The 19,035-nt window shown below is 37.9% G+C and overlaps 1 protein-coding gene across 44 annotated transcripts in view; it reads right to left on the minus strand.

The window, feature by feature from the left end:
* LOC133515885 (protein tramtrack, beta isoform) overlaps nucleotides 1-19,035 on the minus strand; it is a 526,149-nt gene that overhangs the window by 474,599 nt on the left and 32,515 nt on the right. Inside the window, exons 5-6 of one of the 44 annotated variants that reach the window (XM_061848462.1) lie at nucleotides 8,964-9,218; nucleotides 5,128-5,321 (exon numbers count right to left, since the gene is read on the minus strand). The exons of 38 other annotated variants lie outside the window; for them this stretch is intronic. In XM_061848462.1, coding sequence (XP_061704446.1) covers nucleotides 5,143-5,321; nucleotides 8,964-9,218 — 434 coding nt within the window. In that variant the 3' untranslated portion in view covers nucleotides 5,128-5,142. Of the gene's footprint in view, nucleotides 1-864; nucleotides 1,832-5,127; nucleotides 5,322-8,963; nucleotides 9,219-9,828; nucleotides 11,931-12,043; nucleotides 13,812-16,584; nucleotides 16,948-17,848; nucleotides 18,569-19,035 lie in introns of those variants that run through there. 5 more of the 44 variants (XM_061848482.1, XM_061848478.1, XM_061848481.1 and 2 more) reach the window with 5 other exon arrangements.

Genomic DNA, 19,035 nt, shown 5'->3' on the forward strand with positions numbered 1-19,035 from the left:
GAGACATACTTTAACAATAAACCTTATGACAACTGCTATTTTTAACATTAATAATTCAATGGATAGGTCCATTTACTACACTTAATGAAATTATTTATAATATGTGGTGATAGTTCTATAGTATGTTTCTAACTAAACATTTAAACCCTGCGATTTGAAAGACACATTCATATTTTAAACAAAAAGCCGGCTTATAAAGCCCTATACGTATAATAAATTAACCAGAGATTACCATAACTACCTAATTTTTTTGTGTAGGCACAACTAATAGCTATCTGTAGGCCACGTCATTCGAGCTAGTATACCTACCTAAACATCGGGCATTCACATCGAGCTCTGTCATAAACAAAAAACCAGCATCTAGTTAACTAGTGTAGATACCTACATAACTCGATACGCGTGTAAGATACCGGTAAATACGCAAACTACGGAATGCCAATGATCTTAGCTTAGCAGCTAAACAAGTAAACATCGCGCACGTGCGGCGAGGAGGGAGGGGGGACGTAACAACCGGCAACCTAAATATCAAAATTAGGGCATTCAACGTAACTAGGCTGCACCCGGAAGGCTGGCACGCCCACATCCCGTGCCCTGCCGAAGTTTCTTCTTTCATAACTTTATAGGTCGTATTGATCCGACACAACTGCGCAAATCATGTCGCTCCCGGATACGGTATTGCAACGCAGTATCAGGAAAACTGTGCCTAAACAGATCTATATTATTATGTTTCAGGGGCTGTGTAGGCCGCGCTCTGTCGGCGCTCGGCGCTCGCTTCCGCGCGGCTCCCACGTTCAATCGGCTTCTGGAGCTATGATAATTTTGGGATGACTGAAACGCTTAAAGTTAAAGCTTAAAAAAACAATATTTTAATCATAATATTTATGTAATTGAAACTTGTCACATGAGCGAAGTAACACAAAATAATACATTGTTTAACTTAACATTTTTGAACTCGTATAAAAAATACAGGTCCTGTCATTTAATAAAAAACTTAACAGTTTGCTCTCGAATCTGCCTTTAAATTATAATTTAATTATTTATACAAAACGTTAAGTACCTATGTATGAATTAATTAAGTATCCTAATACTTTACTCTCTTAAACCTTTTCATTTTTATAGGAACTTCGCTAAATTTCATGAAAACTTTAATAATATTTTTCATCACAATGTCAGAAGCTGCTTGGTAGAAAAAAAAACAATAAAAATCTCGTAACTATGTATACAATAAAAAAGTAGTATAAAAACACAAAAAAAATACATATGATTGCAACTTTAGTTATCCTTAAATTAATTAACTAATATTTTTAAAAAAAGTCCAAAAAATCGATTTGTGGTAAATGTAAAAAAATACAAAATAAAATATCACAAATGAAAATAAAGTTTCAGCTACCTAGCAATCAACCTTGACAACTTTTATCAATGCACCCATCCATTGGCATATTAAATATACCAAACTAGTCAAGCCTTCAGCTTATAAAAAAGGCCTTTGCAGCAGAAAGGCTTAGGCCTTTTTAATAAGGGCTCTAGATCCCTGCTTGTCCGGGCTACCTGTACCGATGGTACACGTCCTTCCGACGCACGTACTTGCCATCCGGCGTGAAGTAGTAATTGGGCGGGCGGTGTATATGCCGGCCCCGCACCAGGAACAGCACGTCGCCCTCCCGGCCCACCGCCGGCGCCGTGATCACGTCTGCCCGGCACCCCGCCATGTCCCGCGATGAGCAGTACCACTGCTTCCTCCCATGAGCTTGCAAATTCTTCAAATAAAACGTGTACCCGTCGTGCAGCAACAGATTCTTCCCCGTCCTCGAAGGCACGTATATCGCCGGGGCTGTATCAAGCGACCGTATCAGTCCATTTTATAAATTGGTCACGCTTTTAGTGACCATGCCGGGTGCCTAAAACCTGATCTGAGCAGTCAATAACCTCTCGGGTTCGGCTACAGATGGCTGTGGGAACCTGGCATGTGGGAGGCGTGTAAGGGCTAATGAATTTTAAATTACTCACTACATTACTATACAACTCATTAATTAGTGGGATATTACGAATGAAAGGTGAACGCTAGTTCACTTTCGTAAGAAAACTAGTATCTAATATAAATGTACAACGTGTGTTCTATAACTTCTATAGGGTATTAAATAAAGGAGTGAATTAAAACCATGTTCATCCTGTATCGAATCTTTTTAAATATTCATCTAATAATAAATAGGTTGCCATCTAAAAATGTATAGTAACAAAACAACGAAGACAGTCAAAAATAACAAAATATACATTATACTAGTAGTTAATAGACAATTTAAATCTGATAGTCCAATCATACGATTATTATTTATTACAATATAAATATAATAAATGGTTTTATTTTGATACAAGATAAAACGAGACCTTGGTATTAAATTACTAATAATACCTATTGTATACACAATACTCGTAAAATTTTGATATAATTTTATTATTTGTGGCACATAATTTTTCTTTGCGGTGGAATAACACACGACATGAAACATTAATAGGAACTGTCAAGTGATCTGTACCTATCGATAGGGCCCCAACACGAACGATATAATGACGGAGGAATCCAGCCGTTAGGGATGACACTGTATAAAGTATACCAATTTGAGAGACGTGTTATAATTAAAACTGTAATTTAAGAAAAATACAATTAGGATATTCTTTCAGAATATCTCATATTGTAATAAAAATTGTGATATTTAAATACAACCGTACCCTGATTTTATAGGATATGGATTAGACTAGGAACCACTATTAGGACGCCAATTCAGATATCGCAACGCAAACAGACGATTTTCTTGCCACATCGACCCGTAGAGACATACTCGACGAGTATACGATAGATATTTACGTTTGCAGCTCATGAAAAAATGTCGAGCTGTTGAAAGATTACCATTTCTTAATAGACTTACCCGAAGAGTACGGAATACAAGCTCGATACTGACACCGACCGAGGGTGCGTTTCGTGGCAGTTGTAATCGTACTATTGGGCAAGTATGTCTCTACGACATAGCATGACTGAAACAGCTATGGAATGTATGAGCAGCTAAGTACTGGAGCCAGTGGCGGGCGCAGCTAGCCGCTCGCCGTACAATCTGAACAGCTCATGGAGATGGCGCATGGACAGCTGGCGCGAGGCGGCGGGCGCCCGCGCTCGCGGCGGTCAGGCGGCGTGGTTGTGCGCACCCCCTACGGCCACCACCTGCACATAGATGAAGACAAACTTTATCTAACGTTACACATCACACTGTCTGTATTAAGAGCAACAGTCGATAGAATGTGTGTAGATATAAACAGGAAGGAACTGAGCATCAAGAGATGGTAGAATAGACGGGTGACTCACACACGGTAGAATACACCTATCTATGACAGGCCAATATAACCTGAAAACGGGCATGACCCTTATACTTTTAGTACAGTTCTCTAACTGAGTAGGTAACCTTTCTTATATAAATTAGTGGTATAGTGGATCATCTACTTTTCTGTCCCGTGAGTGAGGAAACAAGCCTCGTGAGACCCAGAAGCAGTTGATTTGATTTTGAATTTAGAACCTTTAATAACACAATAAAAGTTTTAAAATATTTTGTGATTATGTACAAAAAATTGTACAGGAGTTCTGAGGAGAATAGTATAAAATGGTCTCGAATATAATATAACTCAATAGTACTGCTGGCGGTGAAGCATTAAAAAACAAAATTACACCTGTGGTCACCAACCTCGTCGCGCTCTCTTGGTGCAGTGGCGGTATATTCTATGGCCCATGATGAAACGGGTGTATAACTAGAGTCGGACCACGCTAAGTTTTCCTGTCATGTATAGCACTCCTTTGGGATATATAAGTGCATTGTTACGGCCAAGTCAAAGTTAGGGTGGTTGGAGTCTACTACAGTTGTATTTGACACTACCAACCTCACGATGGAAGGTCCTCAGCGTCGCCGTGCACTGGAAGCGGCCCCGCGCCGCGCAATACCACAGCACCTTGGGCTGGTTGCGGTACGCGTTGTGCGGCCGGTACAAGTATCCGTCCAGCATCAGCTTCGGGTACCCCGTCTCGTTGTATATCACGCGCACTGGAAAACCCCCACCGTTAATATAAAATTACTAAATAACTATGCCTCCTGAGAGCCAGAAGCAACTGTTTTGTTTTTGAAGTTGGAATTTCTAGTTACCCTATTAAAGTTCGGAATAGATTGTGGAAGATGTACAACATTTTGTAAGCAGGGGCTCATGAGGATAGATTAAACAAAAAATAATGATTACGGTTTAAAAAAATAGGTAGAGGTTAATGAAAGAACAATCAGTAATTTTATATTGAGTATTCAGATGTAACGAAATACAGATTAAAAACGATTGTCTGATTGATCCATTTACACAAGTATAAAATATAAATGTGGTATTTTCACAAGAATACAAGAAACGTAATGTTACAAATGCTAAAACAAATTATTTACAAGCATGTATGAAATACAAACAAGACGATACGTATAAATCAATTGATTTTCCTTATCTTATCACTACGCCTACTGCCGAAGCTGGGAAGGTAAAAATAATCATTACCAAGAAGAGAAACCTACACAGCGTTCAAAGCTCTAATCGAATAGAAAACATTTTCATTTAAGCTTAATGAGGTTAATATTTAAAATTATTTATTATGTTTACATTATCAGTCATTTTCATATGTTCTAAAAGTTACCTATACATATTTTTAAGCAAAATACGAAACAAGTCCTGCTTGTAATTAAAACTATGATGGAATTTAATTCACGCCTTGATTGAATAATCCTGGCTATCTTAGTAATCTACACATTGCCATCTACGTGAACTAAGAAAATACTTATAATGGCATACACTTTGGAAGTTGGAAGACAAAAAAAAAATAAACTTATGTTACTGCATTATATGTCGGCTCCAAAATGAAACAAAGGTTTACAATGCATATAGGTAGATCTATCCGATAAAAAGATGAAAAAACTAATGTGCCCAATTTAGTGCCGACGCCTTAGGTCAGAGAAAATGGGCATACCAGCAGTTTACCAGCAGCGCTAATGACTCCGACGCCTTGGTTGGAAACATCAAAACAGTAAACAGTAACAATACCTGGCTATCTCGAGCCACATACTCGAAGGTGGATCAGATCGTGTGGTTGATCTTACAGCGATGCCGCAGATCCGAGAACACGAGCCGTTTCCCAGCCGTGTGCAGTCTTGCCGCGCAGCCGCGCGCGCACGTCCACCGTCGCTTGCCACCGTAGCACGCGTCCAGGCGGTACCAGTACCCCGACATCTTGAGCAGTGGGCCCTCGCTCAGCGCTGACAACATACCACATTCTTAAAACACATATATTGAGATAATCACAAACAACATACGTCACCTTACTCCAGTGCGAGATCTGTAGAAAACAACAAGTCAAATTTCAGGTTATTTTTATACTTACTAGTGCTACGTTTCCACGGAAGACATGTTCTAATGGTGCAAAAACATTGTTTACGCCATCGTAACACAGTCGCCATCAGATATATGGCAACGTGCTCATAAAAGAAGAAGCAGTTTAACGCCTTAACAATAGGGTCGTCTTCAAATATTTGTGAGCGCCTTGGACGCTCCGTTATATTTGATGGCGACTGTACTTAACAGTAGTTTTTTAACAGTTTCAAAAGCTAGTAGAAACATGTCTCTGAGTCTAAGTGAAGCGTAGCAGAAGTAAATCTATTAACGAAAGCATTTTTTTGCCCAGTATATCCAATCAAACAGCTTCAAATGTAGTGTTAGCGCAATAAAAGTGGAAGCGATCGCGGCCCCTTCACGCATCATCATTAGAACGAGTCAAATCTGTCGATGTTACATTTCGAAGGGCTTTATTTGGTATCTAGCTGACCTTAATATGTAGGTTGAAATTGTTACTTCACCTCAATGAATATAAAAGCCTAATAGACAAATATTCCATTGTATTTCATAATTTGATCATATCATAATATTTTCCTGGCCAAACAGATTGATACCTAACTAACGTGTTTACCTACAGTTTGCTAAATTGAAAACCACTTATCAGTAGGTATAGGTATGTTAATAAAAAACAGGCACTGGATAAACATGTTTATCAAATAAAAATACTGCTAAGGAAACTAGATTCACAAATGTCTCACAAATAATATTGTAAATGTATAAGTATTGGCTTTGGTAAATAAGCTTGTTTCTATATTAATAATACATTTTAACTTATTTAAGGTGCAGTAGGTTCAGAAACGGATTTAAAAAGTTCGTATCGCATTTTTGGATCACAATACGGCTGCCATACATTTAATTAGGAAACTCTCTAGGGACTTCAGCGATTCGAATCCTGAGTTTTTGACTTTCGCTCTATAGAAAAATATCACAATCATAGGTCTAAAAAGCACTATAAAATATTATTAAAGAAAAATCACAAAAGCTGAAGATATGAAAATTATTTCTAAAAATGAGCAATATTATTCTTGAGGGAACTCAGCGATTACTTCTTAACATTTTTAAAATTCACAAAAATTAGAATTAAAAAACATGATATCCGCGCTCCCGGGCGCGCACTTCCATCTCGCTCACGCTTACGCTCAGTGAGAGTGAGAGAAGAACACGAACTTACTACACTTTAATAACTAAATTGAACGTATTGCACTGCGGCTTTAATGTTACAAGTCTTCAACACTCTTATGACTTGCGCCAATGTATGCTCAGTAGTACATAAGTAACCGAAACAGAGCTACTAACGCGTTCCAAAATACCTAAACACCAAGTAAATTGATTTAAAGTCAATGTCAAGATATTTTTGAGTCCATCAATAGCGCCGTTATATTTAGTGCACAAACAAAGTCAAAAATATTTGAAAAAAAGACTTCTTAGGGCGTATCTGCAGGTATACGCAAATAATTGTATATGTAATGTAATGTACTTTACTTTCTGCTTACAGCCGCTTACTCTAGATAGTCTAGATGGTCTCATTTCTATGCCATCAGTTCACAATGTCGTAAAACACATGAAAAAATATCTACGCAGGTGTTACTGTTAAGTCCCAAGTCAATATTGCAACTAGGAGAGTTTCGTTTCGCAAAAATACAAGACGAATTTCCTCACGGCTATACCATAAATTCTAATAGGTATTGCAGGACAAGCTGCTATTTTATATTGCCCACAAGATAAACCAGATAGAATTCCGAGTTAAGGACATAATGTTGAAATCCGATGTACTTCTGTGATAAACTCTGAAGTTGCCTCTCGCGCTACGCAAATCGTACTCTGTATGTTACACTATTAAATAGGTATTCATAAGACTCTAATATAAAAACTATCGCTCATTATTAATAATCATAAGCTGATACATGTCTGTAGTTTCACCTACGTTACCTACACTACACTACATCTAAATACATGTCATAAATCGGTGCGTAGCGTTTCATATTTGTACCATCATTTAAATTATAAACAAGTATTTGTCATGAAATTAGGAAAAAAATACTAAATAGTCAGACGCAAAAATAGGCCCCTTACTTATTTTCATGATAAATAAGACAAAATATTGTGACAAGGGATAACTCGTTTGGCTCGTATAATGTACTAAACCGTCTCGCATACTCTCGGCCATTAATTACACCTAGCAGGCGATCCCTTGCCTATAAATAATAATATGACTTTAGTAGATACGGTAGTAAATAATAGATTTTAGACCTAATAGCCTGATTTAGCATAAATAAAATACGCCTTAGCCGAGTATCAACTCTAAAAGCAAAACAATACAGAAGTGTGTGAAATGAATGATGCAACATGAACCGCTACACACTTGTCATAAATATTGGAGTTTTCCGTAACATCGTGGATCAGTCAACCCGCACTCTACGCCGCGGTCAATAAATAGAATTTTATAAAAAGCTTCAACAAGACGGCTACACTAGACTTAAAGCTATACACTTTGTATACATAATTTCTAAACCGTTAAGAGAATATTGCACATCGACGATATCAATGAGTATAATTATTATAGTCATTGCCGCGTCTTATATAATTTAGCCGCTAAGGCATTGGTACAAGGCGACCTTAAAGCGTTATGAGGGATCTCTTCCCGACGTCGACTTTCAAAGCTTCATATCATATCGCTACTAACTGCGCTCGATAGTGTTAGGTTCGACTGAGCCTTATAGACTCAAATCGTGAAGGTAAAGAGAAGCCTTCTATAGTACGGCTTGAGACTTTAAGGCTTCGATAAACCCTAAATCACTACACTAGCGCTCGACATTCATCTACAGCCATCAACAGCCAATTCTTAAAAAACTGTCCAACCGACCTAGTCCTACGAAAATAAATATAATAGTAGTGTATCCCCTCTGAAAACCTACTTTGATTTGGAAGATTTAATTAAATTTGGTTTCAAGATACTTCAAATCTAAGCATACTAATTAAGGATGACTTAAAACTAACAACAAAAGAAAATCATGACCTTTGGCATAATTAACAATATAAAGTATCAGTCTAAAGGTATACGTGTATAAACGCAACAATCTACATTATACAATGCATTTACGTTAACCGGTGATTATTTACGTGGGTGTAGTCCAGTCAAAATGGGTTATTATTATTTTTGAATAATGCCAAAACTTCCCCATGTCTATTGATACAATGCAGTATGATAATCATTATACATCAGATAAATCGTGAAAGAATGGATGTTAGATTGATATCTTTAATAAACTTTAGTCACAATGACATCAAATAATTTCTTATTATACTGCAAAGGAACCATTGGAATTGGACCAGTTTTAAATGTGCGACGCTCCAAGTGTGCGGTCACTGCCGGGAATCAAGAAGACCGCGCACCAGGAGGTCGCGCCAGGCCTAGAGCAGCATCGCGGCCGGCGGCGGCGGCACGAGCGGCGCCGGCACCGTCACCACGGCCGACCGCGGCGCGTGCGCCACTATCTTGTACTTGCCCATCGGATCCACTTCGAACTTCCGAGACTCGTGCTTTGAAGGGTTATACGTCGGCGGATGATTATGCGATCCTCTGAAGTAAACCAGTCTTCCATCCCTCAGACAAAGCGCGACCTGACAGCGTTCCGCTTTCTGGTAAGAACGAGCGCAACGCCAGGTTACCCTGCGTGGGTGAGAACCTCCATCTTCGTAGAATATATGACCCTCGGCGACTAGATGCAGCCCGCCTCGCGCTGATCGAATGTAGAACCAACCTGGGGCAACGTACCACATTTTAAATAACGTTGACAAATACCACTCGCCTCTACATCCAGCTATGTGCCTACACTTAGTATAATTAAGGTCACCACATGCGAAAAACAAAGTCTGCGGGTATTAAACCAGTCTTTAATTACGACAATATCTGTTTCTCTATTTACGTGAAAGATTTACACGCGATAGATTGTGTAAGTCTGAGCATCATCGCTATTCTTGAAATATCCTTGACAATGGTACTGATATCGTTCCTAGAAAATTATGACATCCTTTTTACAAAATCTAGATGGCCGAACTTCTAGATTGGAAAACAAAAGAGTTACTGATTTAATCCGTAGTTATACGACGTCGTATGTTCAGTCTCTTATTTTAATACTTTACTGATCTTATCCGTCCGAGACATTTTAGCGATCTGGGTCTGTTCGTATGTTCACTCTCCGTAATATAATTTTTATTCACATCATTATCTTCTTCGGTTTTAGGTGCACAGTATTTATTCTGTACCATGACTAATTCTTAATTTTATACCAATTGCAGTGAAACCTAGGCTATATACACTTGACAAATAGATAAACAGTTTAATAGCAAGAATAAATGAAACACAAAATAGTTACATCAGCGCAATATAATCACTTCTTTGTACCTATACACAAGTCTCCAGCTACCAGTACAACTACACAGCATAAACAATTCACGTCTGCCCACAAAAACAGTTGGGAAACCTGGAACCCCATTAAGCAGATGTTTTTCACTAAGGATAGTATTCCACCTGTACAATTTCCTGGTACAATGTGTATTTGCATCTCACATTTTGCTTAATGAGAGAGTGAGACGCGATGCACATTAGACGAAGAAATTGGACAGGTGGAATACCATCCTAAGCTGTGGCCTAGGCTCTCGTGGCCACAGTGTACACAACTCTTTCCACAGTAAGACGATTCCGATCCACGACTGACGCTTAGAGCTACTGTTATTCATAGTACTTTCTGGACTAAACCATAAAATAATATCTTATCACAAGACACAAAATAATACTTCCAATATAATACTTCGTAGGTTACACTGAATCGTATACATCTTTATCACTTAAATATAAAATAAAATCAGTGTAAAATATTATGTTAAACATGGTAAATTGTCATAATCCGGTTAACCTGCCGATACTGTAAAATACTCGTACCTAAAGTACGTTCGAGGCATACATCCAAAATAAAAAAATCTGTTTAATAAGTACCTATTCACTTTTTAAAAATATAAAATGTTTCAAAAAAATAACTACGAATAATAAAATCTCACTAAAAAAAACTTACAACTAGAACGTATACAATGAGTATTATTATAAGTCAAGTTTAATAAATGCAGATTCCTACTTTAACAAGTCGTTAGGCAGTCCTACTCGTGTATACAACGTATGATCCATAATCCATAATAAACTCCCTGACAAGCACAGCTCCTACTTCTGACTGCAACCGAAACCAACCCGTGTGAGCTGCCGAGTGCCGGCACGCTCCGGCAACCTTCTATTTACTTCGCAATATACGAATAAAATCGTAAAAAAAATAATGTATAAAAATACTTAGGATAATATATCATAAGAGAACTATCACTTTGTACAATAAAATAACTACAACTAAGGCCGTTGTGTGCGGAAGATCAGATCTGAGACTCGAGAGCGCGATCCATTACTGTTGCACTAAGTTTCAGATCATGTGTTTGGTTATAAAATTGAACCTGCTTAAATATTAAATACTGTCAATGATGAGATATAAGAGAGAATACATTTTGTATAATTTTTTTTATATTAGCTGCCCATGGGAATGGAATCTCTCCGCTCTAGAATTGTCTCAAGTTATTTGTTCACGACGGCCTTTCTATCCTATAAAAGATTCGTATACTTTACACAGCGCAAAATATCTACTTACTTTATTTAATGTACTCAATTAAATATATAGGTAATACACATTTGATCTCTTTGGAGAGTAATATCAAAGACGATAATAGCGAACTAAAATTCGCATGTCAATGTTCGTATACATGATGTGACTAATCTACAATAAGAGTAATGTAATCTACCGCCGGCTTAAGGCACGAGAGCAAGATTTCAACCATCCAAATATATCTTCACCGAATAATCAGACTGACGGTGAAAACTGTGAATTGCCATCTAAAGCATCAATCAGTGCCTAACCAACATTTTTATTAAAAGCCGGCGGTCTTGGCTAAATTGACTCGTCAACGTTACGTCACCAGCACGAAAAATTTGATCATCAACAAGTTCATTGCTTATTTCCATTGTCAGGACAATCGTCACGGTCCGATAACGAAATGGCGACGAAAGGGATATATTTACCCGCAGCGATAAGTGACATTAAAGCGACCGTAATAAGCCGCCTGGATTTGAGGGCGAGCTCGTGGTTAGAACATGGGTCTAAGCGGGGTGGCGCGAACGCCGCACGTATGCGCGCTGTTCATCTGCACGACGCGCAGGCCGAAGGTGTGCACGGCGGCGCGGCAGCGAGGGTTGCGGGAACACCGCCACCACACTTTCCCGCTGGCCGCGCGCCCGTTAAAGCAGAACCGGTGCGCGCCCACCTCGATGGCCGGCTTGCCACGCTTGCTCAAGCAGTAGCGGAACTGCCCGGGGAAGCAGGGGAATGGGAATGGAAGCCCCAGCGTCGGCGTCGTGGGCGTGGCCACTTCGTTGCCTGCAACTGAACACTTGTTGGTTAAAACCCGCACTATAAGGACAACGCGTTCCCAAAAACAATAACTACAGGAGTGGTGGGAATAATTTAAACGCAACTCTGTAATAAAACTATTTAAATAGGTACTAACTATATAATTTCATAAAAATAGGATCCTTTAGACTAGAATTCTATTCCACAGCATCACGAATACTTCACTAGTCTAATTTTGAATGAACAGTACTTTCAAGTAAGCTCAAGTCAATAAAGAAATATTCTCAGACTAACGAGAAAAAATATATATGTATGTACACGATATTTGTTATAGACTTGTAAAGTTAAGTAAACATCATAACTTTTTTTTCTGCATGTACACCCTCAAACTAAAAGGTAAATAACAAAGCAAGTGATTCGGGTGTTTCATCTATATGTACAAAATGGTATACGAGAAAGGTAGTGACAACCAAATCCACGTCGCAAAATTTATTCGCACACTAGCGACCCGCCCCGGCTTCGCACGGGTTACACAGAACCTTAATAAACCTTAAATACACCTTATAACCTTCCTTAAGAATCACTCCAGCTGAAAATCGCATGAAAATTCGTTCAGTAGTTTTTGAGTTTATGGCGAACATACATACAGACAGACACGGCGGGGGACTCTGTTTTATAAGGTTTAACTAGTTATACCTAACCAACATTAGTACTATGTAAACATAAAATACTTAATGTATATTTTATATACAATTTTATAGCACAAACTGTTTATTGTCAGGCATTTCGACGCCGTAAATGAAGTTTTAAAATTTGGCATAGAACCGTGCTCGTCCATTGGCATTCCTCGCTTTTGGAACACGGAACTCTTACCCAGTTTTTTTTTTACCTGGCAACCTATATGAGTTTTTAGTTTTGACTAAATATCACATCTCTTTATTAAACAAGAACCATCAGTCTAAGAATTAAGTTTTCTAAAAAGTCAACGCAAAAAATATGACTAAGCTTTTTTTTCTGTAACAAGTGATACCTAATATCTCGAACCTGTTAAACGAAATTATCACTTCCATAATTAATAAAATAATATAGCTATTTAACGCAAAAGTAATGTAAGAGCCTGCTCTATATCATGAACATGACGGTTGTTTCAAATAAAAGAGGAAATATTAGTGGTCCGTTTTCATACAAACGTTCTCTACATTTCCCTCTGGATTTAGTCCTAGTAGATGAATATTTTTTATATGATTTCAATATTACGTTTTGCTCTTTTAGATATACTGTTTTTTATAAGAATTAGGTTACTTCAAACACAGTTAAAAACGGCAAAAAAAATGCGCCGTAAACAGACGTCTAGCATACGAAATCGGCAACAATAAACGCAAAAATCAAAACAGACACAGACAATTTCTTTCTCATTCCATTTCCACAATTTCGTTAAGATTTGTTTTGAAGGAGGAAAATGTCGAGAACGAAATTTCTCGGTTTCTGAGATTTTTACGCAGGATTTTTCGCCTACGCTGCAGTTGTCTTTATTGCACTAATTTTAGGAGACACCCAGTCAGCGCGTCGGCGATATTTGCCTAAATTTCTTAAATCTGGGAAGGGGCTCAGCTCGTATTTCCTCTTAAGAAAAGAATCCATCAAATAACGTATCAAGGGACCTGCCCCAAGGGGATTGCCGTCTAGCCCTAGAAATCTTAGGCAGCCTCGCCCTCCTCTTTTTGACGTTGTGCATATGCGAGAAGCCCATGGCGACGACCCTGTCGCAGAGCGTGACGACGTAGCAGCGGCAGCCCGTGTCCGACTTGATGCACAGCCAGGTGGCGCGGTCGCCGGCCGGGCGCCCGCAGCGCCGGAACCGGTGCCCATCCACGACCACCACCGGGTTGCCGTGTCGAGACACGCCCCATTCCACTGAAATCACACTTTTACGCTACCTTTGTTTTTTCTTACTCTTAATTCAGCCTTAATTTAATGACATACATCTTAAATTCATAATACAACCACGTTTAGTGATACCATGATTCATTTAAGATGTACATTATTTTTATTTTGTATTTTTTTTAATAAATACCTTAGTATTAAAAAAATCAAGATGGGATGAAGAATGTATAAGTAGTAAAATAAAACGCTCAAAATAAAAAAATTAAGTTATTTAAAAATAATGTCATGATCTTACGAATATAAATTACAGATTAGTGTCTTAATTATTATCTAAAAAAATTAGAACACATTTGCCAAAGTCCTTAGGCACACCATATCGAGGTCTTTAGACATAGAGCTTATTTACTTTAGTATGACAAATGTTTTGTTAGTTTAGGTTTTTTGTACAAGCTAGGTTGCCTCGTGTAGCGGTACCTACTCTTGTTTTTGCTTGTAGCCGAAGCACGAGCTAGCCTTCAACTTATATACAAAGCTCTAGACCAAATTCTAGGAAATATGCCAGCCAAGTTCATTAACATCGTGATTTTTTATATCTCTAATAATTGACTTCAGATATTTTTGACAAATTTGAGTTTATATTTCGTCAGGTGACAAGCAAAACTCACTAATTACTAAAAAATAATTAAACAAAAGTCAACCTTATTTCAGTAGTAATATGTTTCATTATGGCTATGAACTTGTGGTGGTAATTTGTGAGTTTTGCTTGTCCCTGACAATTTGTATACAATACTTTGTAAATTGAGATGTGTTGATTTATTACGTAACTTAAATTCACAATTATTAAATTAACTTAAAATTAAGCCACACGAATGCACATGTAAATAAAACGAACTGTCTTAAAAATTTTAACCATTATGACACAATACTTTAAAGCCCTAAATTGTGGACACCTAAATGAGATTCCTATCGTCTTTTTGTGACCTAATTATCACCAGCAAAGGAAGGTAATATTAGTATAAATAAAACCGGCCAGGAGCATGTAGGGCCACGCTCAGTGTAGGGTTCCGTAGTTACTCTTCCGTCACAATAAGCTAAACTGGAGCTTAAAGTATAGTAAATTGTTAACCAAGGGATGAAACGGTACCTTTCACGCGAGTTAAACAAATAGGCAAATTTGCATAATCATTACCTAATTAAAGTAAGTCTTTTTACTATGAAGGGGAAACTTTTTGCGATAACTCAAAAACAGCTAAACTGATCATGTCCGCTATAGTTTTCATTTAATGTCTTTCTTAAGCTCTACTTCCACGATTTTTTTTATATGTTTTGGACCTATGGTTAAAAAGTTAGAGGAGGGGGACACATTTTTTTTTCTTTCGGAGCGATTATCTCCGAATATATTCACTTTATCAAAAAATGTTTGTTGAAGACCCCTATTAGTTTTGAAAGACCTTTCCAACAATAGCCCACACTGTAGGGTTGAAGCAAAAAAAAATTCACCCCCACTTTACGTGTAGGGGAGGTACCCTCAAAAAAATTAAATTTTTAGATTTTATTGTACGACTTTGTCGGCTTTATTGATTTATATATCCATGCCGAATTTCAGCTTTCTAGCACTAACGACCACGGAGCAAAGCCTCGGACAGACAGACAGACAGACAGACAGACAGACAGACGGACATGGCGAAACTATAAGGGTTCCTAGTTGACTACGGAACCCTAAAAAGCTATATGTAAAAACAAAAACCGACCTTAACCACAAAAACATTTAAGTCTCAATAAAATACTAGAAACTGACAAAATACAAAATACACACTAGTGATATACAAAGCAAATTATTTTAGAAAAACCGGCCAAGAGCATGTCGGGCCACGCTCAGTGTAGGGTTCCGTAGTTACTCTTCCGTCACAATAAGCTAAACTGGACCTTAAAGTATAGTAAATTGTTAACCAAGGGATGAAACGCTACCTTTCACCTGAGTTAAACAAATAGGCAAATTTGCATAATCAGTACCTAATTAAAATAAGGCTTTTTACTATGAAGGGAAAACTTTTTGCGATAACTCAAAAACAGCTAAACTGATCATGTCCGCTATAGTTTTCATTTAATGTCTTTCTTAAGTTCTACTTCCACGATTTTTTTCATATTTTTTGGACCTATGGTTCAAAAGTTAGAGGGGGGGGGACACATTTATTTTTTCTTTCGGAGCGATTATCTCCGAATATATTCACTTTATCAAAAAATGTTTCTTGAAAACCCCTATTAGTTTTGAAAGACCTTTCCAACGATACCCCACACTCTAGGGTTGAAGCGAAAAAAAAATTTCACCCCCACTTTACGTGTAGGGGAGGTACCCTAAAAAAAATTAAATTTTTAGATTTTATTGTACGACTTTGTCGGCTTTATTGATTTATATATTCATGCCAAATTTCAGCTTTCTAGCACTAACGACCACGGAGCAAAGCCTCGGACAGACAGACAGACAGACAGACAGACAGACAGACAGACAGACAGACAGACGGACATGGCGAAACTATAAGGGTTCCGTTTTATGCCATTTGGCTACGGAACCCTAAAAAGGCTGTAACTTTCTAGTTTTATTTTTCGCTTGAACCTTAAATACAATTAATAATTCGCTTCAACTTCAACAATAACTTCCACAAATCACTAAGCTAAACTTACGACGGAATGTATGTTTGAAAACAGAACAGTAATACGAATGTCGTCTATCACAGCCACAAAAGTTGGAGTGGATTTACAGAACTTGTTACCTACAAATATAAGTCGGGAATGGTTGAATGCGAACTAGCGGGTTGTTTTGGTTTCGTACAAAATCCATCAAAACTGGAACAATGCTATAAAGCGGCTTTAGATGGTTCCACTTTAACTGCCTGATGCCAGGCACCTACTTGATTGCTGGATGGTTTCTCTATAGGTGATGGAGAGTCGAAATTTTCGGGTGTGAAGTTCGGCGTATGGTTATGCCAGCCTTTGATCCTTACGAACCGGCCATCCATGGTAGTCTGGACCCTACACAGGCAGCCCTTGGTGTCTTTGTCGCGGCACGCCCAGTTCAGCTTCTCCCGGTAGTGGTTGTTCACCCAAAACTTGTTGTTCCGGAAGATCAAGACTGATTTACCCGCTCGCGAAGGCAAGAAAAATGCCTCTGAAAAACGTAAATACACATTAGAATCGATACCGAAAATAAATATACATAGATAGTTCATATATTAATAGGAATACCTCAAAAAACGGGCTACAAAACTACTAAAATAAGGTCTTTATTCTTCTAAAATTTAATGCTGCTGAGTAATAAACTTATCTACGCCATGGAATTTACTGTCGAGGAATTGAAGACTTGACTTTACAATCACCTACCTACTTACCATCAAATCTACCTACCTATTTATCATATCAAATCCACCTTAATAAAGTTTAGCTTTGTTTTGAGAACAAGGTAAAATAAGAATACTTACCTTAAGTATAAAATTATCTTATTGAAAAATTAAACCGAACAATCCGTAACCAAAAATTTTATCTAAAAAACTACATTTACTATAATCAAAAGCTATATCATATGTTTAGTAACGTTCTGTTAAATCTTTAATTTGCTATTAATGCTTGTTGTGGTGGTAAATTATTTAATAGTACGAGCGGTGGCGCGACAATGACGCATCTTATACCGCAAACAAACTCAGTGCATGGGCATAGTCGCCATGAACGAGGTCTATATACTAATCTAAAGCTGTATCATCTTTTTAGTAGTTTTCTGATAAAATTTGGGTTTCTCGTGATTGTGCTCATTGTGGTACTGAATGACCTCCCCCCTCTTGTTGGTGCGCGCGGTGGCGCGGCACTGGAGCATCTTACGCCGCGAGCACACCCAGTACGTCGGCGGGGTCTCGATGAATGAGAACCCTTCCAAAACTAGGTGTTTCTTGCCGCGCCCGGTCGGAATGTATGCTGCCGTTATTTTACCTAAAAGTTATATATTGAGAATTTACTTTACCTAGGCGATTTGGATCTTGAAAATATGCAGGTCAAAACTAAAAGATTAAAAACGCATGTTTCAAGTATGCGTATGCTGGTTTAATTCCTCGAATGTATCAGCACGGCTGGACATACATTTATGCATATAATGGCACAAAATAGAATGAGCGTTAAACGCCAGATCTACCAAGACATATTCTGGGACTACGTAGTACGTACTAAAAATACTGGATAGATTAATGTACCGGTATCGAACCAATTGAGAGACATTTCTATACAATGCATTAACTTACGTGTACTTATAAACCTATATTTATTTATTATTAACTGTTGAAAGTTGAAAACCTAAGTTAAACTTATTAAATGCATACGTACCTACTCTTACTACAAATAATATAAAAATAATCCAAATGACATTTGCAAGACAATAATTTTTTTATATCACTACGACACAACAATCTTAATTCATACCATGTAAACCTCGTCACTAGTCTCATCGTGGTTATGTTTATCATAAAACATCACAACATCGTTCTCTATAGTATATATGTACGCAGGGCAGGAGCCCGAAGTGTGCGTGCACTTCCATCGAGTGCGTCCGTTGGATAATTCCCTGTCTTTGGCGAAGCAGAATTTGCCAGAGTAAATGACAGGATCTTGGCACTGCGAGGTTATGCCGAAGCGGAACTGTAGGTCTGGGACATTTTTGTTTGTCTCTGGTATGTTCTCGCTCAGTTTGTTCTCAGCTGATTTGTCTTCTTGCTTGTTCTCTGTCTTCCGACGACGACGACATCGCCCTGGGAATCATAACATTACAAAGAAGAACTAGTACAGTGACATGTCATCAAACCTTGAATGAGGCGAAAAACAAAATACCCCTTAAGGCGAAGGGTAGGGCAAGCTCTTTCCATACAAACTTTGTGCGAGTTTTTCTTCGTTTGTGTTTGCGCTACAGTTATTATTTTTGGTAAATATGCTTATTTTTTTGTTAGCTAGGGCTTGATGTATTTTTTTAAATTGTTTTTTTTTAAATAAAGAAAAATTTCTACATCAAGTTCTGCGTATATCCAATATATACAAGCAAAAAATGAAATTAAATGCTATAGTGCCAAAACTAACAAATAAAACTTGCACAAGGTTTGTATGGAGAATGCCTTGCCCTACCTTGCCTTAAGAGAAACTCACAATCGGAATCTATTATTAAGTATGGTTTTTCGGTACCTATATTTTTCTTCAGTGACAAAAACTTTGAAGTTAATATGTA

The sequence above is a fragment of the Cydia pomonella genome, chromosome 3 (genome assembly GCF_033807575.1).
Source record: "Cydia pomonella isolate Wapato2018A chromosome 3, ilCydPomo1, whole genome shotgun sequence".
Classification (NCBI taxonomy): Eukaryota; Metazoa; Arthropoda; class Insecta; order Lepidoptera; family Tortricidae; genus Cydia; species Cydia pomonella.